Here is a 24,559-nt window from a genome sequence, read left to right as displayed (position 1 = left end):
TGTAAAATATCATCAATCTTTATCCGTAATATTCTTTTACCCTTAAAATTAAAGAATAAACTACAGTATTCAGGAGCATCATTTCTTTAATTAACTAGTATTCTGAGACCAAAAATGTGTTGTGAATTCCATAGTTGCTTCGTACACTTTTTTTTTTTTTTTTTCGATTTTCAACTACAAAATTACATTTTTTACGCATTTATCACAACAATTGTTACAAATCACGCCACTCTTGTAAATTCTTCAAGACTGTACATTAGAATGCTTAATTAAACTGTAAAGAAACAAGTTCCTAAAGTCGCATGATTTGTAACAATTGTTGTAAAAAGTGCGTAAGAATGATGTAATTTTTAGTTACAAATCGAAAATCAAAATCTGTACAAAGCAAGTAATAACATATTTTTAGCTTCAGAATATTAGCTAATTAAAGAAATGATACTACTGGACAGTTCATTCTCTATTTGTAATATTCTTTTACCCTTAAAACTAAATAAAAAAGGTATTTTACAAACTAATTTCAAATTAGTGTAACTCTGAAAATATTGAGATTAGGACACATGCTTATGACATTTTTTGCTCTGAAAGTGTTCGGAAATAAGCTCAGTAAGAGGCGGTAAATCCTCGAGAATCACTCTGTATATATAAAACACGGGATACTAAGGAATCGACAAAATTTTACATAGAAAACAGACAAATTCTTCAGTTCATTTACTTTATTGATTTGATTAGACGTGTCGCGTTCCTATTTCGAACATTTTGTCCACTTGGTTTACCTTCTACAGAATTGTACAGACCTAGAATAAAATTTGGGTCATTTGATTTTGTTTCTGGGTCTGTACATTTTGATGCGTCTTTGGGGAAAAAAATACATTGCGTTTTTCAGAAATAAGTAGATAACTAATTTTTAGAGACGATTGGATGCGCCTAGGAAATAATTTTAAGTAAGAAAACATACGATCTCCGACACGTAATTTCGGCACTATACAATGCCAAATTGTCGCTTATCCGCTTGGTGGTTAGGCAACTGACAGAGTACTTAAGAGGTCTACACTATTCGCGGTATATCATGATCGATAGCGACTGTTAGATTGAAAATGTATAGTATCTACTGCGCATGCGTTACACTGATATCTACAGTCTAGCTACAACACATCAGTTGTATTGGATGAGCTATGTGATCAATTTGTTCAGTTTTGATGCCCATTCTTACTTAATTCTATCGTCCAGTGACGTTATCCAGCGCTAAGGATGTATCGTGAGGTGTGTACTTTCATTTGTTTACACTGGTACGTCAATTTCGAAGGCAGTTTATCAACTGACTGCTCATTTCATGTCGTGTTTCACCTTTATTGTCTCCTTTTCTTCAACATCCTGTGCATAGGGCCCCTCCTTACCAGGATCAAGACTTTAAGTACCTACATTTCACAAACTCAATCGGGAATCGAAGTCTGATCTATTTCAGGAGACGATTTTAAAATTGAGCCACGGCTGGATCTACAGACACTGTTCGAACTCAGAGAGATTTTGTGTGCACGGAGAGCTTCCCTCAGTCGAGATGTTTTCATCCCACAGCATTCTCGCTGCTAACGATTTCCACGTAACCCTGAATCTTTTAAGACAACCAACACGGGAGATAATTGTCTGCTACTTCCCACACTATAATTCAACCAAAATAACTACCACGTCCTGCTACTGTTGCAATTAGAATGAAATAAATGAATTAGTAGTCCTGTGGTATAACTTTGGGCTGTCATTAACGCAGGAAGTCTTATACAAGTGATATATTATATAATTAATTAAATACTTACGCAAGCGCTAATCTTCACGCTTCTGAAATTCTATAAACTCATGGCAGTACCGATGTTGACTCTGTCTGTAAGAACTGGCCGATGAATAGAAACGACACACGAATAATTTGAGTCTGCTGAAGTGAGATTCCTATGTTTCTCAGCATATTGCCGTTCTCTGTGATCTAGTGATCGCTATCCTATACTCGTTAGGCCCGAGGTTCTCTGGTGCAAACCCTCGTGTCGAGGGCAATACATTCTAGGAGGCGATAAAATCCTTATCGTGACTTCCTCCGGAATTGAAGTAAAACTGTGACTCCGTGTCGTAAATTCAATACTCCCGGAATAAGGGTTTAAGGTACATAGTTTCCCTATTGAATTGAACCCTTATTCTGGGTGGGTATTCAATTCACGGCACGTAAAAGAACCCTGTTGTTGAGCTGATTCTGAATAAAATTTTCCCATCATTTCTCCCAAAGTCGTATTTCGATACTCAATAACATCTTCAGTTGAAAACGCTAATTGAAATAAATATTACTACTGCTACTGCTGTTTCTATTACTGCTACTGCAAGTGCTGCTTCTGCTACTGCAACTGCTGTTTTTGCTACTGCTACTGCAACTGCTGTTTCTGCTATGCAACTGCTACTGCTGTTTCTGCTATGCAACTGCTACTGCTGTTTCTGCTACTACTGTTTTTCTGCTACTGCAACTGCTGTTTTTGCTACTGCTACTGCAACTGCTGTTTCTGCTATGCAACTGCTACTGCTGTTTCTGCTATGCAACTGCTACTGCTGTTTCTACTACTACTACTACTACTACTACTACTACTACTACTACTACTACTACTACTACTACTACTACTACTACTACTACTGCAACTGCTTCTGCTATTACAGTACTAGCTGCTACTTCTACAGTACTGGCTGCTACTGCTTCTACGCTACTAGCTGTTAATGCTACTACGCTACTAGCTGTTAATGCTTCTACGCTACTAGCTGCTACTGCTACTACGCTACTAGCTGCTACTGCTTCTACGATACTAGCTGCTAATGCTACTACGCTACTAGCTGCTAATGTTACTACGCTACTAGCTGCTACTGCTTCTACGCTACCAGCTGTTACTGCTGCTACGCTACTACCTGCTACTGCAACTACGCTACTACCTGCTACTGCAACTACGCTACTACCTGCTACTGCAACTACGCTACTACCTGCTACTGCAACTACGCTACTACCTGCTACTGAAACTACGCTACTAGCTGTTACTGCTACTACGATACTGGCTGCTACTGCTTCTACGCTACTATCTGCTAATGGTACTACGCTACTAGTTGCTAATTCTACTACGCTACTAGCTGCTACTGCTACTACGCTACTAGCTGCTACTTCTACGCTACTAGTTGCTACTGTTTCTACGCTACTAGCTGCTACTCCAACTACGCTACTAGCTGTTACTGCTACTACGCTACTGGCTGCTACTGCTTCTACGCTACTAGCTGCTAATGGTACTACGCTACTAGCTGCTACTGCTTCTACGCTACTAGCTGCTAATGGTACTACGCTACTAGCTGCTACTGCTAGTACGCTACTAGCTGCTACTGCTTCTACTCTACTAGCTGTTACTGCTGCTACGCTACTGGCTGCTAATTCTACTACGCTACTAGCTGCTAATGCTTATACGCTACTAGCTGCTACTGGTTCTACGCTACTAGCTGCTAATGCTACTACGCTACTAGCTACTACTTCTTCTACACTACTATACTACTACTCTGAGAATGGTAGTTTTCAAACTGTGCGCCGCTGCTCCTCGGTTCGTCACACTCTTGGATCAGGGTCACTGTTGAAGTTATTTTTATTACTTCAGCGTGATAACGAGCTACTGCGTGGAGACCTCTAATTAATGTCATTATAATTTCAGTGTGTTTCCTCCAGAATTAGTGGTACAAAACTTACTGTACATAATACAGTCAGTTTCGTACCTTCTGGACTAATTAACGCAATTAATATCCGTTGAAAAAGACACGCAAATATGAAAATTTTCTATTTTAATAGAAGGAAGTCGCGAGAACTTAAGTAAGCGTTCAAGGGAACATGGTACCCAAAATAACCTATTTGAAAATCACTCTCTTAGCAATTTTTTTTCGTGACCACAAGAGCATTGTCTACATTGGAAAATGAAATAATATTTTTCACATCCGTAAAAGAAAATATGTAGCCTAGAATCCGCGCAACAACTCCCCGACCGTGCTTGAAATTTGGTGGCGGTCTTTTAAGTGCGACAACAAACGAGCTATGTTTGGCTGAATACAGCGATTCCACTACCGACTATTAAATGTATCAAATCCGTGCGTGACAGCCTGTGGAGAGCTAAGGACTAGCAGCAGGCTGCTGGCCTCACGTTCACATGCCTCGACAGAGGTGATCGATCATCCATTCAGCACGGCAGTAAAGTGTGGTTAGCACGATAGTCGCCCCAGTCACAACTGGCTTTCGAAACCGTTTTTCGTTACTCACTGTAGCTCCCCAAATTCATGACGATGAGTGGTCACCAGCATTATAAATTTTATGAGAATATTTCTCCATCCATAAATACTCGGACTAGTATTCATTTTCTTAACGCTAGTCCAAGGTAAGACGCCCTGAACCACTCAGCTGAGGCACGGTACATTCACCACCACCTATTAAAACATATTTCACTGTAACTTTCAGTGTGGCGCACTGACTACTGATTGCATGGGATGTTTCCCCAGTGAGTCCTAAACCCATCCCCACCAGTCACTAACGACAAGCAGTTCTGGAATTCATGTGGTAACCAGTAGTGTAGCATGAAATTTTGACCAGGGAAAGCTAACTCAAGTTGTCTTTCGTGTATGAGGAAACGTATTGCAAAAATATAGTCTTAAAATAAATAGTAGTCAATGTCAAGTCAGCACTCTGAGGATTGGTTGGAACCTCATAAGTAACACCAATAAGGCATCACCTCAAATGGTACGTAGTAAAATATGATTTCATGGTTTACACATATCTCTAACAAATAGACACGTATACGTATAACATTAGCTCACTCCCTGTCATACTTAGAGAAATCACAAATTTAGTTGTCAATAGATACAGTATTAGTATCATTAGTGTTCTATAGTGTCAGTGCAATGTGTTACAGAGTGTCAGTGAAATGTGTGCTAATGTGTCAGTGAAATGCGTCATAGTGCCACTACAGGGAATGAGATGAGAGTAAAGTGAAAGACTATTGAAACTTATGTAGGACCTATACATAATTATGTAGGTTGTATTGTAAAATGAGGTATTTTATTTATGTTTTATTATTATTGTGTTAAATTGTATTGTGTATTCTTATTGTATTGTGTATAAAATTGTATATGTGTTGTAAAATTGTATTGTGTATTGTAAATTTTATTGTGTATTGTTTATATTGTATATACCACTGCCACCGGGTGCTTGCCCACTTGCAGTGTAAATAAATACATACACATACATACATTACTTAAGTATGCGTCTGTCTTTTGATTGTGTCCTTCATTGACAGCAAGTGAGTCCGTCATTTGTTTTTTAAATCACACTTTTGTTCGTAAGTCAGTCTTGATAATAGAATTGTCCTAAAAATTCAAGTAAATTGGTGTCAGGAACTGTTATTTCACTCATTATTTATTATGTCAGCCACAGTGCACACGAACACTTCAGCTGAACACAACTCACGAAAAGGGATAACTCGGAAACTAAATTCTTTCCAATGCCAAAGCTAGCTTCTTGCGAGCCTTGCGACTAGGGTAGTTTAGTTAGAAAAGGATGGAAAATCTGCGGGGTGGGTTACACAGAAAGAAACCTTCCTGAATACTGAAGAAAGACATGATCGACTGTTCACATCACTGAGGTTAAGATGAAAAGTGGCAGTGCAGACGAATAATAAAACTAGAGTTTTAATTTAAATTTTCGCCAAAAAGAAAGGGAATGAAAATTATTTGGGTATTGAAATAGTTAATTACAATTTTAACATGCAACTTTGATTAAAAGTATAATAAATAACGTACATAAATTAATAATTTAAAAAAAGAACTATTTTTAGATGAGAGTTTCCCAATACACGATACTGAATTATAGGAATTCTTGCCTTCCATATTTTTTGTCAGAAGTATTTTCTGCAATTAGAATTAGCTGCGAAACGATAATAATTAAGCATCCCGTTCTTAGCAAAGATGATCACAGTTATAGCATCTCTGGATTTAGTACTTAACGATCCGTGAAAGCGTTCCAACAGCGTCCATTCCAGTTTCAATCCCGTAGCAGATGCTCAACTAGCGCATGCGCATAAGATGGTACAGGAACCGTACATGAACTGATCCATGAACCGCTTGTTGGAACGAACATATTAGATATCATCCAGCAGCCATGAACCACTTTTCTGTTGCTTAATCGAAGCAAGAACTTTCCCCCGATGCAACTCCTTGTTGGCCTCGAGATGCTGCCCAGCATAATCCGGTGTGACACCTGCCCAAGTGCCCAGCTGTAGCTTTTGTTTCGACAGTGTCGCATTCCTTCATTGTACGCTGAGGCGCATTGCATCGCCAGAGCAATCGTTGCTTGCGAAGGAAGTCAGAGTTTCACTCTTCCCGTTTTTGGATGCGGTTGAAGGCATTGTGTATGTTACTACAGAACACCGGAAAAGAAAACTAGCGCACACTTACGACTTAATTGTCGGCTGTAGCATACGACACGTCAATGACTGTGTTGTTTAAGACGCACACATACGGCTAAACGAGTGAGTAAGAAAGAAAGCAATTAATAAAACGTCCTGCGTTATTCTATGTGAGAAAATGAACATAAATGAAGAGTCCACTGCAAGAATGATGGATGTCACTTTCTTATCGAAAATGAACCAAGACTGTCAATGCATAGCTAAAGACATTTAGAATGTACATAGAGAGTTATATGCAAAGAGAGCAGATGGGGTACGTTATCAGTGGACACAAGTTTACTATACCGAGAGCTTTGATTACGTCACGAGGTGGGGGAAGGGGTCTTACCTACAAGGTACAGTCCTTGTACGCGCAGAGCTCTCTGATGTTACACGTGCTGTCTTAGATAGTTTTCAATACCTGTGCATTTCCTGGGGTATTTGAATTTCCTGTTTTCTGCATATTCTACTTTATTGGTCCTTCTACACTATTTCCTGTGTTCACTTTTTTCCTATCGCAGTCCTAATTAGTTCTATTTGTGTTTACCGTAAGTGCAAAGCATTTGTTTGCCTTTACATTACAACATAGTTTACGATATGCCGAAAGAAAAGAAGCCTCGGCATGTACAATTGCAGCGATTTGTTGAAGAGTTCGGATCGCAGCACTTTCCTACAGATGGTGAAAAACTTACATACATGGTATGTTAAGTCGATCTACTGGGGAACAAGAGACACCATGTACAAAAACACTACAACTCTAAAAGACACAAGGAATACTTTAAGTTGTTGAATTCGAAAAAAGTCGAAGCTATTCCCACGAGTTCAAATGTGGAATGTGATTTTTACCAATACTTGTGCCACATGTTCGTTAGGGCAAATATTCCATTTAAAAAACTGGAACACCCATGTGTCAGATCATTTTGCTAAAATATACAGGTAGAACACTGCCCCAACAATTTACTCTGCGTACGGGTTATTTAGCAAAATGTTATGAAGATGTCTTACGTGAAATTAGAGAAACCTTAAAAGATGAAAAATTGTGGATATCTATAGACGAAACGACAAATATTGCAAACAGATCTGTTGCTAATGTTATTGTTGGGGCACTTCAAACTGAAGGTATGGGCAAAAAGTTTCTATTGACATTCGAAGAGGTAGAGAAAGTAAATCGTGTTACCATTGCAGCTCTGTTTGAAAAATCAATGCGATTATTGTGGTCTGGCGAAATGAAAGCAGAAAAGCTTAATGAAGTATATATCGTGCACTGTAACAAATGTAGTCATGAAGAAGAGCAAAGTAGTACAAAACAAAATACTATGTTTTATTATGTTGTATTTATATACAATATATTGTTCTTATGTAGCTATATTAATATCATATAACACAGAACTATGTATGTTGTAATTAAATGCACAATATAAACAATAGGTTATTTAATATTACAAAGTGAAATTACTGAATAGTAAAGATAATTTGCTGCAGGAACTGTACTCTAGTCGTTGTTATTGTAGCGACACGATAACATTCACCCCCTCCCTTCCTTGCTCTCTAATACATCGCGATATAGTGCATGTAGCAGTTAACTTAACGGTTTACGTACACCATATGCTCTCTCTGGTTATATGGCATTAACACTGATAATCATTGTCCAGTAATATTCGGAAAATCACAGTTAAGCTTTGAGCGCTAAGCATTTCAAACTTTCAGTTGCTTCTCCTGCAAAATGTATTCCAATCTTGCAGTGGACTCTTCAAATGGAATCATTTAATATGCATTCGTATAGGAACATGAACTTTTGTTTATGGATTCCACACGAAAGGATCGTGACTGTCTTCCTTCCAGGCCGCCAGAGTTCGATCCCCGGCCAGGTCGTCATGGAATTTGTAGTGGATAATGTAGACTTTGCATGGGTTTTCTCGTGGTACTTTGGTTTCCATCTCCATTTCACAAACACACACCACCGTCACCAGTTTCCTCTGTCACCTGTAATAGTTGAAAATAAACGAGGTAAGTGTTGTGGGTAGTAAGGGTTTCCAATGCTGATATAAAAAGGGCTTGTTACTCAGGGACCTGGAGCTTATCAGACTACTCGTCTCAGGATGGGAGCTGGCTACTATTTCAGTATTCAAGCCTTACAAATTGTATGAAGAAACAACAAATTACTACGCACAAAGGAATAGTACGTGTCGCTCTTCTGAAATCATCTGATGACAGCAGTGTTCATAATGGAAGTAGAGAAAGAGCTGTTAGTAGTTAAACTGTACAGATGCGATGTTGGCGCAAGTCTGAAACAGATGATAATCACTCAGCACTCTGAATAGCATGCGACTGCATGGATTCTTAAGCTGTTGGGTATTGAAAGTGTGAATTGGCCACCAAGGTCCCCAGACCTCACTTCTGTCGAGTTTTGTCTGTGAGTGTAGATGATAGGTGAAGTACACAGAAACACAAGGGACGAATTGATCTCTCGCATTATGAATAGTAATGCCCTAGTAAAAGAATGACAAGACGAGCTCTGAATAGCACCACTTAACGTTGCAAATAAGCTTTCAGGTATAACTCCCTGTAAAGTTGATTTGAATAATTTCGATGGAAAAATTGTTCCGGGGCGTTTAACCAAAGGTCCCGGGTTCGGTGCCCGGTCCTGAAATCTTGATTTGCATAATACACGTCACTGTTCGTTAACAGAAAACCACAATTTAAGTCACACAGAGTTAGTGTGCGCTCAGAGCGTTGGTACCTTTAACTAAAGGTCCCAGGTTCGATGTCCAGCCCCGGAACAATTTTTTCCTCGAAATTATTCACCACTTACCCTTGTCAACAGAGCGGGAAAGTGCATTGAATCTGGCGGTGGAAGTTTTTAATCATTACGTTGAGCTGTAGGTGTATTGATACCGTACAAGCAATAAAAAAAAAATTGATTTGTTTTTCTTTCTTGCCACTTGTAACAGTTGTTATGCGCAACATTCGAACAGTGTAACTCCACACTCATTGAAAATTGGACATAATATGTTTTTATGAATTTATTTTTACTAAGAATAGTCTATACTATTATCTCCTAAAATATTTACTATTTCTCTTTAATCACTCTATATATAGCAATAATTTTTCCAGCTCTAGAAAATATATTTACTGCAGTGGAACTTAAACGGTAAAAGTTAGTATTAATGGTTGATAACTTTATGCATTAAATATCAATATTCCTACCAGGGCATTCGATAAGTAATGGCAACAATGCTGTAAATCATTGCTCCTAGCGGTGACCATTGGAATCTTGTCGTATGTAACAGCAGCGATTCTTTCCTAAACCTGCAATATTGAAACCATCGCAGTAACCATATTTTGTAAATACTGTCACTATTTCTGATTTGTAATAAGTAATACAGCCCTAAAAATTGCTTCATAAAATTCAAGTTGCAGGAGGAAAAAGTGCAAATCATTACTTTAGGGCATTGCAAGAAGCTTGTGGGAGAGAAATCCTACCATACTGAACTACTGCAAGATGGGTGGAAGCGAGGCATTCGCTTTCAATCAAGAGTTGACATCCGAAGAGCTTTAGATTGATCAGTGACAGATATCCAGAAATGCTGCTGCAGATCGAATCCGCCATCTTCCAAGGATTTGGCAACGTATTGTTGACATGGCATTGGGACTATATTTGAATTATATGTCAAAAGTAAACTAAATAAATTTTGTGTCAATAACTATGTTGCCGTTACTTTTCGAATGCCCTAGTAGCAACGGACTGTTTTATTAGGAAGTGCTGGATAATATATTATTATTTTATTACCAATTAAGAGGAAAATTAAATTACGCAAACCAATAATTCCTATATTAACTAAACATGTGTTTTAAAGTAAAATTATGCAAAAATTATCATTATATTAGAGAAATATATTGAATAATATTTGATTCAGTAAATTTAAATGTAGAGTGAAAAATAAGATACAGCAGGTCCACCCCTGTGTGGTAACAGTGAAACGAGGGGGCTCGGGTTCAAATCCTGGTTGGAACAAGTTGCCTGGTTGTTTTTTTCCGAGGTTTTCCTTCAACCCATTAAGAGCAAATTCTGGGTAAGTTTCGCCACTGGATCTTGTACTCATTTCGCCGGTATTATCACCTTCATCTCATATAGTCTATATAATCATAGTAGTTGATAAAGCGTCGTAAAATATCCAATTAAAAATATACAACAGCAAGTTATATGTACGACATACAGGGATGTGAACTATAGAAGTAAAATGACTAAAATTGGCAGTACATGTAATAAGATCCTACAATCACGTGTCCATTAAAATACTTAACCTCAGTAATTGGATGAAAAGATACAAAGACGACCAAAATTGTGATGGTAAGAGAGGGTAGTTAAATAAACTGAACTCCTTAGAAAAACAAATTGGCGGGCATTGGCACTGAATAGATAAACCTGGCAGGAACATCAAAAGAAGTCTATGTCCCAAAGAGGACTGTTGCGGCACTGATGATGTATTGCAATATACGTGACGCACATTTCTTATCTATGAGTAGAACCTATGTCCGAAATGTTGGAAACTTTCCATCTCATGAAATATATGTTTAAAACACGTGAAACTATATAAGATGGAACAGTGATTTAAAAAATGAACTTACATTCGAATTTTGAGTTCATTTTTGAAAATTCCAGTAAGTCGAGTACTAAATTAAAAAAGAATGGTATTCAATCGTTTGACTTATTTTACTGTACATTATACAATTATAAATTTATATTATATTTTAAAAATTAAGGTTTTCGCCATTCAGTATGGCATCTTCAGGCGTTGATAATTAAAGATATCTTATGAAAAAATACAGTGCATTAAAATTGTAATGAAGATTTTTACACTATCAAAGTATAGATTGTTGATGTCAATATTAAAAAACGGTGAAACACCTAACTGTACCAATTAAAATCAAAATTTAAAATATGTATATTTCATCGGAATTAAGTTAAGTAACCATATCATATTACGCTAAAATAAATATGCATGAATACTGTTAATCAAATGCGTATATCACTTGTATTACCATATCAATACTCCTAATTAAAAGGAATGCAAAAATTGTGTTTGAATGTGTTACGTTGAAATTTTTATTTTAATTGGTACACTTAGCCTAAGAGTTTCACCGTTTTTTAATGTTGACATCAACAATCTATACTTTGATATTATGCAAAAATCTTCTACAATTTTAATGCAATATATTTTTTCACAAGATATCTCTATTTATTTATCAATGTCTGAAGATGACATACTGAATGGCGAAGACGTTAGCAATTTTTAAAATATAATGTAAATTTATAATTGCATAATTTACAGTAAAATAAGTCAAATGATTGAATACCATTCTTTTTGAATTCACATTCGTATGTTACACTTTGACATTTCTACAGCGAATTAAAATCTGTGTTTCCTTTGTGTTTTGCAGCCCCAAGTCGCCTCCGAACAGTCCCAACACGGAACTGTCGACGGATGACGATCTCAAAGGGGTCTACATCAACTACTGCTACAAGGTAAGCACGATCTACCAGTTGAAGGGTCCGTGAGTCGTGACAGAACAGGGTCCGTTAGTCGTGACGAAATGTCTCGGGCTGTAGCTTCTTCCTCTTCATACTCAAGAGGAAGACGAAGACAGAGTAACAATAATTTTGGAGTTGTTATAGGTAGTCCTTCTTGCTATTACGCTTGACATTTGCTGTTTGAAAGCCAGCAACATGATGAATTCTCGAGGGAACACGACCTTAAAACAGTGATTCGCAAGCTCTTATGATATTAATTTCATTTCAGGCAAATATATTACGTTGCTGAACATCAGCACATACAGTATTTACAAACCACAAAAAATCTTCATGAAACAAAAACTTATTCCAACTCAAATTATGAGGAAATGGCGATAGATCGGACAAATTTTGAGAAGGATTCATATAAAAAAAAACAGCGCTATATTGAAATGCACAGCGACTCCGAAAAGACGAGAGGCCTGGGAACCGTGAGAGAGAACGATGGAGGAAGAGGTCAGGCGAATGTAGGAAAATCTGGAATAAAGTTAGAAGAATGATAGGACACAGGAATAGGCGGGAAAATCTCACTTCAGCCTTATACTCCGAATGGAGAAACAGAACATACAAGTAAAGAATATGTAGTAGATATATTAAGATATTTTGCAGCTTCAGAATACAATTGAAACAGGCATAGTAATGTTCAAAATTTGAACTTTAAAAAGCACAGTATACGTATGTTGGGTAAAAATAACTGTAACCTTCTGAGTTCTGAGACTATACTGCACTGTACGGTACTATACTTCATATATGATTATGATACAAGATGTATGTGCAGAGACCCGAAGTATAGTATAATATACTGTCCAAATTTCACGAAAGGATCCCTGCAAGGGGAGTATGGTCTTGCGGGGTAAGAGGAGAGAGTAAGCCAGTAATTCAGCGTTCTTGAAGGAGCAGGTGGATGGGAGTGATGTCATTGGCCGGCCGGTTCCATGTCGGGGATAGGTTATAAGAGTGGGGGGAAAACTCTCATTCCTTGCTCGGATCTTCTCGTGAAATGCGGACAGTACCTGTAGAATTTTTTCAGCATTTTTCTCATTTCAGTGACTTTTTTTAAGTGTAGAATTATATTGAACTTTAAAAATAAAACAACTAATGTCTCGGGACTCAGGAGACTAAAAGAAATACTGAGCCATGAGACTAAACGCATCTGAAAATGAAGGAATGAAAGAAATCAAATATAGTAAAATACAGAAGCTGGATATAACAAAATAGGTCATACATATTTACTAAAGAATGTTATAAAATATTACTAAAGGAAAGCGCAAAGTACAACAATCAGGGAGATAATCTTTAGCCTGTTAATTAGCATATAAAATATTTAAGGTTCAACTTCAGAAATTTTGGTGTTTTAAGACTATACAGTACTCTGAATTTTAAATTTTAACGTATAATAATGTGTTTAAATACGGGCCCATAGCGTGACGCAAAAGTCATTTAACACTACAAAACCGTGTTCCCTTCAATGTTAATTAGCTTGAAATGAGTTACGAAATCATGAAACTAATTAATATTCTTCTTGAGACGATACAGCCAACCTACCGTGATAATTATTTCTTGGCGATACCATCTTGACATACAAAATCAAATGTCAAACGACTTTCGCGTCACTTAGTAGGCCTATAAGCTATCTCAACATTCCAGAACACACTTTCAGATCAAATCTCGTAAGTTAAACTATATTGTTTCTTATTTGTACCAAGTATAATCTACGTAGACTTACATCGAATGTCTCAGTCTTATTTCTTGAGAATGTGTTATTATTATTATTATTATTATTATTATTATTATTATTATTATTATTATTATTTTAATCGGTTATTTTACGACGCTTTATCAACTGCTATATTAACTAGCGTTTGAGTGAGATGAAGGTGATGTCGGCGATTGAGTCGAGTTACCAAGCATTTGCTCTTAATGAGTTGAAGGAAAGCCCCGGAAAAAACCTCAACCAGGTAACTTATCTCAGTCGGGATTTCAACTTGGACCCTCTCGTTTCACAGTCAGACATCCTAAGTTACTCCACAGCAGTGTACTATTGTGATTATTATGCCGTGTTTTTGTTATTATTGTTACTGTTAGTCTATTATTATTAGTATATTGTTATTACTATTGTTGTTATTATATTAAGTTATTATTGTTATTATTATTATTATTATTATTATTATTATTATTATTATTATTATTATTATTATTATTATTATAGTAGTCATTAAATGTATATGCGTCGTAGTTTCCTTTTATGAATTTCCTAGCATAAGATTATCTCTCCAGTTTCCTCGGTCTTTGCTCGTTGAAAGGCCCCCAGAAATCGATTAGTCTCGACAACAAAGTGCAGCATGAGGTGGTTCATTACCCACTTGGAGACAATTGAGTTCTCGCCTTCCTGAGCATGCATAGTTCCCTGCGGCTTGTGGAACAACCTGGCTCATAGAAAGGGATTGATTATTCAGGTTGAACTGCTGGCACAATTTCACTCTGGACAGATCAAGGAAGAGAAGCTCCTGGAAGCGAGGAATTTTATCATTATGAGAGATTGCAAGAAAACGAACCATTAAAACCGTTCTTGTTCGCTCTTTAGAGTTAGCGGGTCTCTGGCGATTGCAGCTTTGACATCTAGTGAATTGATAGCTATTGGGTCTATGATGTTGATATGATTTAATGAGATAATGTGACGGTAAACAAACACGGCGACGTATAAACTATTGAACACCATCTGATTGCAGGTTAGTTTCATAATAATCCATGTTCATTATAGTCTTATAGATCAAAACAAAGACTAATGCAATAATTTTATTGAAAAGGAGAAAAAATTGTTGTTGGAAGGAGTAAGAATAGAAATACGGAAGCTGACGGTACAATTGGAGCGAAATTCGAATACTGAGAGAAATACGGTTAAATACACAACAGAATTCCGACTTTACAAACTGAGCAATTGAAAATACACTGCGTGAACAATTTATGACCCAACCGAAAAGCTGCAGGTTTGATTATCGGCGGACGGGCTCGGACACGCTAGTTATGGGGACAGCACAGTATCGGTGATACGACAGACTTCAAATATGTGAAATGGGTATTACTAAATGTACGGAATTAGAACGTTATTTATTCAATAAAATTTGCAAAAATTCGACTAGTGCATTTCTTTATTATGATGCATAGCTTTACATAGAACTACTTGTGAGTGCGATCATTTGTCGACAGATGCACAACTTCACTATGCTGCATATCTGTACGTAGAACTACGTGGTGCGAGAAATAAAACGTGGACAGTATGGGGAATACAGGGACAGTATGTATGTATGTATGTATGTAGCCTATGTATGTATTTAATCACACTGCAAATGGATGTATACCCTTTGGCAGTGGTAACTAATTACACTCAATAATGACAATAAGGGAGCATCCTACATTAAATGAAGCACGATCACTTAAAATAGCATTTAAAGTAAATCTAATTTGTATCTTAACCCTAAGTTCGAACTAAAACCCACGACTATGATATGTTCATATCTGCACAAGTACCTTTCAGCACTACACTCATTTCGCTGACAACTCACTCACTGCACTGGAACTACGACACATTTCACTGATTCCATCCTGATTTCACTAACACTTCAAAAACATTTCACTGTTCAAATACTTTGCACTGCCACTATAAACTATAAAGCTTCACTGGCAGAAACACGCTTCACTTACACAACACACTTCACTGATACAATACTTCTTCACTGATACAACACTTCAATAACAAAATATCAAATACACCCTTTAAATAGTGTGTATAATATACTCCTGTATATTAGTAAAGTCCTTAAGCCTATTTTTAAATACATTTTTGGTTATTGGTAAAGCCTTTAGTAAGTCTGCAGGTAAAGCATATGGGGAACGCAGGAACAATATGGGTAATGGAAGGGCAATGTGGGAGATGGAATGACAATATGGGGAATACAAGGGCAATATGGGGAATTTAAGGGCCAATACTGGGAAGACAAGGCGAATAAGAGGAATAAAAGGAGAAGGATTTGCATTTTTATGTGAAGGTCAACTCGCAGGTTACACTCCCCCATACCTAGTGAGGAGAAACACGCACCTACTTCCACTTCAGAAGCTGTTTTGAAACTGTATGCCTTCTTGTCTTAGTTCCCATATAAACCTGAACCGTGATTTTAGCTGAGATTTCTATGTACGCAAAGAAATCTCTCAACGGCTTCAAGGCCCACTGTCGTGGGTCTAAGTGGGTGCTCTTGTGGCCGCAGAACAACCTCAGCGTGTGTTTCGGTACAACAGTTGTGCTAAAATCATAAATAACTTCCTCCAAACAAAGAATCATTGCTCCTGTATAAATTTCATACTTAAGTTAAGTACCTCTTTGTGCAGGATGCGTCATACCCTGCGTTCCGTGTCAACAAATTCCAGTGCCGCTGACGATTTTGTTTTGCATAATATTCCTTTTAATTTTGTTCTGATGGATTGCATAATAGAACGATTCGCTTTTCAAAATAAATTGTTTCTTTTTTCTGCATATATAAGGAGAAGTATTACTTTTTAAATATCTTAATCTTTTTTTTCATCATGGTTTTTGCATATTTACTGATAAGAATGTGGTTCGTCCAATTACCTTTCAATCAGATATTCATTTTTTTTAATCCAAACTGCAAATACCGCTTGTAAAAGAGTGAAAAGATTATAAATTACTATTTTACATTACATCATCGATTATGTCACGTTTGACAAAGCTAATAAAAAGATTATTTTATGGGTTAACTTTGAACGCTTCATTAGACATCTTGGTTACATACTTTTAATACTATATCACTTGAGGAATATATTTATGATAATCACTTTCATGTGTTAAAATAATATAGCCTAAACTAAGTTTGTAAATTACCTACTTGATTATTTTCAGCTTAGTGGTAGCCATCTTCAGAACTAGTGAGGTACTTGCTCCTTTCGGTTTCTTCAGTTTGGGGGTACACTCCACACTACTTAACACAAATCTAGACCTATCTACTGTAGGTCTAGCACAAACGCATCTCCCAGAAAAACAACTGAATAAACCGGAAGAAGCAAGGACCTCACTAGTTCTGAAGATGGCTACCACTAAGCTGAAACTAGTTGACTAGAAATTTACAAACTTAGTCACTCCCATGTGTTAAATGTAAACTGTCATTAATATATACCTAAACTTGATTAGAGCTGTACAAAGTTCATATGTAGAAACTCGCATTAGGCCTATATTGCTTTTATATTGATGTTGAAGACGAATCCAAATGCAGGCAGGACTGTCCTTGCTTTATGTAAGTATAGAGAAATCTCGAATTTTATTGTATTTTGTCCTCCCTGGGGACTGAATGTTGCCGTAAAGGCAAGTCAGACCTTCCATCAACTTGATGTTGTGTGGGAAGAAGTTTTGTTTGACTATCTCCCCTCAACTTTGAGGAAGCTTCTGAACGACATCCGGGCAGTGAGCTGTAGAGTGCCTGCTTCACGCTTCAAAGAGTAAGAGGCTCTTTTTATTTTCAAGTAAACATACGGTTTGTATGGCTTGCTCAGTTCAGAATGACGTCGCTAAACGCCCCTATAATAGTGACCTGTAATTGACGTTTCATTTTAGTAGGAGACTGTAAATTCTTGTCGCACGTGACAAAAGGTGCCTTTTCATGTTGCCTTTTTCCTTAAAATGTGTGAAATTATTACGATCGATCGCTTCAATCTCAAACACCAGTTTTGTTCACTGAAAAATAAGCTCCAACGTACGAGGTCGTGAGTTTGATTCACAATGACAGTTGTTGTTCCAGAATATTAAAAGTTCATACTGAGAACGTTAAAGCATCTGCTTTCAAAAACCGGTATCCAGATTCAAAATCTATGTACTGCAGTGCATATATGAGTAACCAGGGCTGAGCGACTGGAGCAGTGAGCACTATAGACTCTATACAGTAGAACCTCTATTATCCGTGGTAATAAAGGGGATGGACTGAACGATTAATCGAAAAAATCGGTTAATCCGTACCATAAAATAGTTTCCTGAATTGAGTGAATAATACATACAGTTTCATAATTTCCTCCGTAGTCTTGTCTTTAACACGCCAGGTAGTGGATCAGAAGTTCACTAATTTAAGTTCGGTTGTCAAGGACGTGTTTTTAAGGGGCAAGGAAACTCCTTGTAATGGCTGTAAGCGCAAAGATAGGAATTGTAGAGGTCTCATGTTGTAGATTTACATACTCTATACACTTTATCCTTAATTTTTATTAAATCGCTCACAGTTGTAGCATCAATCACGTATTCTGATCCGAGATGAGCCACAGTTTCTCTTTCCCCAAATCACTCAATTATATGCATTTTTCGATACTTATCACAAAAGTTTTCTTTTGACATTCATGAAATACATTTTATATAGAAGTTGAACGGTAGGGCAACTCGAATAATAGACTAAACTGCGAGTGTAAAGGCTTGTAATAACACTCTTTAGAAAATAAAATACGTATTAATATAACGTACAGTAGTACTTCATATGTTTTGTAGCAAAAAAAAAAAAATAGTGAGCGAAAGACAATCGGATAGGGTGTCGGATAATCGGAGTTCTACTGTACTTGTTTTTTTGAAAGATGGGGCATGACAGTTAAGCGGCCAAGCTTGGAACTACAATGCCATGTTGCGAATATGGACTACCACGCTGCCAGCTGATGGAAGCTAACAATTGTCGTTAAGATGGCTGTCGTTAAGACATTCATTGACAATAATTGACGCGAAGGTAAGAAAACAATACAAAAATCGACAGAGAATCAAAGACAACGCTAACATTGTGTGCACAATCGCCAAGAGAGCTATTAAGCACTCGCCACGTGGGATCGGTAAGTTTGGCAACTCAACCGTTGTTACCATAGCAACAGGCCTACCACGCTATGTGACATTCAGTTGTTTTTCCGATCTCAACGCTCCTGTCATGTCCCATCTTTCAAAAAAACAAGTATAGTGTACGGCAGTTAGTGCGCGGTGCTGGCTCTGTCACGTGGTCAGAGGTTCATTCATACATTTGACTGCTGTACGGTAGCAATTTGACAATTGAACATGACGAGATCCATTGTTCCAAATATTAACGAAACTTGTTGAAATGAAAAGACCCCAAAAACCTCTCAAATCAACCAAATAAATGTGTAATAGACTTTCTTAATCACTTTGAAAATTATTTATTTAAAATAATTAATTAGAGAATCAATATTTCTTCGACTAGAAATTGGGAATTTCTGTAATGTTCTTATTGCAAATATTTATATATGAGCAAGTATAGATTGTTGTAAATATTTGGAATGTAGCAGATATTTAGGTGTATATTTGTCTCATTTTTAGCATAGGTCAGACTTGTTCCAGTGAAAAAAACTATAAATTTTGTGCACACTCATTTATTTCATGAATTTAGTCATGATTAATATCTTGCCCAACTGGAAAATGAGATATGTTTACAAATACTTTTTAGTTCATTATTGTAAATACTTAGGTGTACATTTGTCGCAGATTTTTCCCCCCTGAAAAGAAGCGAAGATAAATGGAATTAATTTATATGAAATCGTAACAACATGAAATTCGTCAGTAGTTACGTTCTCATTCCACAGTTTATGAAAAGCCATCCGTGCCTAGTGGGAACCGTTTAGCACAAGTTATATCCAGAAAGCGAACAAGTTAACTAAATTGCATATCATAAAGTTTTACTCGTTTTTTTACGCATTGTTATGATCTTATAAAAATACAGGGTGAACGTTTGGGAAGGCAGAATAAAAACAACTTTAACATGAAAACTACTGCTATTAATTTTTCATTAACCTGTTTATACATTCTAGAAGGATGCGAGTTTTGCCCATATTAGACCTCAACGTGCGACCATTGCTTACACAATACAATTCATATCGTGAACCTTATTTTTCCCATTTGTGATATAACATATCAGAGGTAGTTTTTCCAAAACTGAGACGATCTTTGCTTTGAGATCATCAATATCTCCGAATCGCTGTGTATAGACATCATTCTTCACAAATTCTCAAACAAAGAAATCGGGTGGCGTCATTACATTTTACATTGTAGAATTCCTTTGCAAAACGAAAAGTTACATTTGTTGGGATCAAATTTCTGCACATTTAGAGGACAAAACGTTATACAGCTGTATGCACAGTGCCTGTGTTGACTTCAAACGTAAACAAATCACGCGAAGCGTACAGTCTGAAAATGAGAAATGCAACACTCCGTTATGGTCTAGCAGATGAGTATATACAAATATGAGGAATATGTTGAAACATTAGTATAGTTAGAAGAAGAAACTTGCCTTTATGATTCATCCATAGCTTCAGAGCTATCACAAGCCGAATTGCACTGCACTACCACAGACATTCTTAAATTATCGAATGTCAAACGTCGTCGTCGATCACTCAAACAGTTTTTGAACTGCGAAAAGCTAATTTCAACGTCACAGAATGTGAACGGTGCATATGTCAAGGTCACTATCCTATCGTCTGATTATTTTGCATTTGATACTGATTTTGATATTGAAGGAATCACCATCTTTAAAGCGCGTGCAATATTGCCATGTTTTCTGCTGTTACAATGTCTTTCTACGTAATACTCCTTACATATTGTAATTTCATACTCACATATTTTATATACAATTGTGTTTGCTTGGATGCCCAACATATCACTGCTATATCTCCGTAACAAAGTATTTAATTTCACATCCTTTGCTTAGTTTCCTTCATTGTTGGAACTACTGCTCACTACGTCCGTTCACCACTGCAGTGCATTGGACTGTGAAGGCCCGTGTTCGTTTCGTGTTACGATAAGACGGCAGATAGGTAAATGGATAGCATGTAGTTGCATTTCATTTCGTTGCACTGGCCGTAGTTGTTCACCTGTCTACCCACCTTTGCTCCCTGTCGAGTCAACGTGTTTTTCGTGCCGCGCACAAACCTCTCATCTTTAATTATCATAATACACTGCTCTCTTAAATTGACTGAGCACATTGGGAATTAAATCAATGTTTTCCCAAAACACGCTATGAAATGTTTCATATGTAACAATTTTTATCTCGAAAAGGAAGCAAAAGCGAGCAAAATTGTATTAAACATTTTTGTTTGAAATGTCTCAAAGAGTAACCTCCTGAAATTAAAGACATTACATACGGTTCACTCTCTATATTAGACGCGTTTTGTTGCTGTAAACGGAGTTGTGATGTAGTTTCTACTATACTATTATTTTAGGCTATTTAAGATAATTTGGACTTCCGTTATTTCGGACAACCTGTTCCCCTCAATTAGCACAGACTGACTGATTCTTTAACTCTTTTCTTATTTTTCTCTCTACGCTTGACTCATCGTTGTTGAAGTTGAAGCAAAGAATAACATGATGACTGGTCAACAAAGTTACCGAGGCTTGTTTACGATATTTTTATTTATATGCAAGAATAGCGCGAAGCTTGTAACCTTGGAAGTCGCGAATTTATTTTGTTTGTGCAGAAGTTGCAGCTGGCCTTGATTTACATGACAGGAGCACTTGAAAGCCATTTCACGCCCGCAGACCATCGGGCTTCATAAAACACACCATAAGCCAGGCGGCCACTTAAAGACATCCCGGAAGGTCGGCCGGCTAGAATACTGACCGCATCTTGAAAAGGTTTTATTTCTCTCTTGATGTAGGTCACGTTAAGAGTTAATTCTTGGCCCAAGCACAGAGAGAATACAATGCTCGCCCGTGCCAGAAAATATTCTTGGGAGACGACTTACGCCGTTAGTCCTATCCAGATATTCTTTGGCTCATACTAAAAAACGAATGTCTACCTGACTGACTGAGTAAACAATCTGCTTACCTTCCTAGACCGACCGACCGACCCTGTCTGACCTAACCACTTACTGATTGAATTGACGACTTCACTGACCTACTTCACCTGACTAAATTACCTCGCGGATTCCCTGACCTCTTTGCGATTAATTACGCTGTACAACAAATTTAAACTTTGTTTCTGTCCTTTAGATGAAACTATGTAATTTTAACTAAATGAGAGGTGCATAGTTCATTTCTGAAAACCAAAATTTTCTAACACATACCATTCTTATGGTACACGCAATTCACTTATTTACACAATTTTGTTATACTAGCACTTATAAAAAGCAACCTTCGTTTGGCCAAAATTCACAAATTAAAATGTATTTTTTTTTATCTTTTACGTCTGTAGACAGCTTCTGCAGTCTCTCTGATGAGTGACCAGCAATATTCAGCCAGCATACTTGCAATCCACCTTCCACTGAAGCACTTTTCGAAGGTAGATACTTCTTGATGAAACCTCTCCCCGTGTTCATCGCTTACAGCACCAAGGTTTTTTTTGGAAAAAAAGTCTGGGTGGCTGTCAAGAAAGTGTACTTTCAGTGACATGTTGCATCCCATAAAGTGAAAGTAGTGCAACATTTCACTAATATTAAACAACTTTGTATTTTGGAGAAACAGTACGTGCTGGACAAAAAGTAACTGCAGATTCGTTTTTGTCATCAAAAATATATCGAATGCACATATTTTTATAAAAAGGACAAATTTCATGTTGTACAGTGTTATCAGTGAATTAGTCCAGTGCGAAATGCCAATTGCAAAAATGTCCATCACCATTGATGTCCAGTATAAAAAATGTCCACTGTCATCAAACGTCCTGCGTAAAATAGGTCCACATTGAATAAATGGTCATTATATTAAATGTTCACAGACATAAAAAATTCAGTATCGAAAATGTTCACAGTCATTAAATGTTCATTATAAAAAGTGTCCGGAGTTACATGTACGGTATCCTGAATGTTCCAGAACATTATTTATTAATAATATAAATTAATTTAACAATGCAGTGTAAGCTAAATTTCCAATATCCTGCGACTAATTTCATTGTTTAATTTTCTTCTTTACCGGGTCAGTCAGCATGCAGCTTCTGATGATATGAAAGTGCCCTCAGATATTGCCTCGCATCATTGTTGTCCTCGTGTTGATTATATCGGTATATAATCCCTTCAGTTGGCTGTTGATTTGTAGCCTAATATACTTCGAGTTTTTTAGGAGTCTTACGTTTATGTAATCATAGTGAATTTGGGTTATAGTATTCTGTCTCATTCTGGTTTTGAGTTGTGTCTTCTGTAAATCTATAAATATGGACACAATATCCAGGAAAAAAATTTTTAGAGTGGAAATCTTCCACTGCATTGTTGGTTTTATGACCAACTTACAACGCAATTTTCTAGGAATTCCAAATAGGAGGTGGGAATCTTTGCGGTGTAGCTCTCCGAAACTAACGTTGAATAATCGTCTGTATACTGTACATACCATAAATTGAAGTTTTCACTTGTGCACATTTCTGTATATTGGACATTCTGATTTATGGACATCTCTATAAAATGGGTATTTTGAATCGCTGACTTTTCTATACACTGAACATTTTGATTCGTGAACTTTTCTATACACTGAACATTTTGACTCGTGAGCTTTTCTATACACTGAACATTTTAACTCGTGGACTTTTCTATACACTGAACATTTTGACTTGTGCACATTTTTATACACTGAACATTTTGACTCGTGGACTTTTCTATACACTGAACATTTTGACTTGTGCACATTTCTATACACTGAACATTTTGACTCGTGGACTTTTCTATACACTGAACATTTTGACTTGTGGACATTTTGTCTAGTGGCCTTATTTGACTGGACGTTTTAGTTGTAGACATTTCTGTAGTGGACTTAATGTATATTGGACATTGTGCTGTGGACGAATTGACCTGGAATTCTTCTTTGATTGCCCCTTTTATCTATGTAGAATTATCACATACCCAGGTCTTAGTTTTATTTTTATTAGGGATAAACGCGAAATGTGATGGAGAGATGCACCAAATCGTCGTTGATTTTATGAAACCTCCTATGCGACAGTATAGGAAATAATTTTTCAGGAGGAAAATAAAAATTAAATATCAATAGACCTACACTGATTCCCGATGATGTTATTTATGTTCATTATCATATTCACCAACGTCTTTTGCCGGATTACTTCATGTTGTTAAGTAGGCCCATTTACTTTTAATTAATTTTTTCTTCCTCTTGAAAAATTATGCTATGTACTGTCACATAGGAGGTCTCATAAAATCAACGACGATATGTAGAGTTTTATCATAAATGTGACTGATTTATGACAGTAAAGTTGTTGCGTATTTCCGCGAAAATTGACTCTTCATGCGAAAAGTCTTTATTTCTGAGATAAAAACGAAAGAAGGACATTTAAAAATTGTTTTAAAGAAATACAATATATTAGTTTTGAAGATGTTAGCTACAAAAGAAGAGGGAGACAAATTATTATTTGGGAATTTTATTTTTCTCTTTAATATCCTGCAGAATCATTGATACTGGTTTTTTCTACAAAACTGGGTAACAATAAGGTTGTGTTACAATTTTTTATTATTATTATTATTATTATTATTATTATTATTATTA

At 36.7% G+C, this 24,559-nt stretch overlaps 1 protein-coding gene across 1 annotated transcript in view; it reads left to right on the top strand.

The window, feature by feature from the left end:
* Nucleotides 1–24,559, top strand: part of BNIP3 (BCL2 interacting protein 3) — a 320,761-nt gene that overhangs the window by 211,023 nt on the left and 85,179 nt on the right. Inside the window, exon 3 of the mRNA XM_069816817.1 lies at nucleotides 11,922–12,006. Within this exon, the coding sequence (XP_069672918.1) occupies nucleotides 11,922–12,006 (85 nt within the window). The remainder of the gene's footprint in view (nucleotides 1–11,921; nucleotides 12,007–24,559) is intronic.

This window comes from Periplaneta americana, chromosome 2 (genome assembly GCF_040183065.1).
Source record: "Periplaneta americana isolate PAMFEO1 chromosome 2, P.americana_PAMFEO1_priV1, whole genome shotgun sequence".
NCBI lineage: Eukaryota > Metazoa > Arthropoda > Insecta > Blattodea > Blattidae > Periplaneta > Periplaneta americana.
This window is presented reverse-complemented; position numbering and strand designations above follow the sequence as displayed.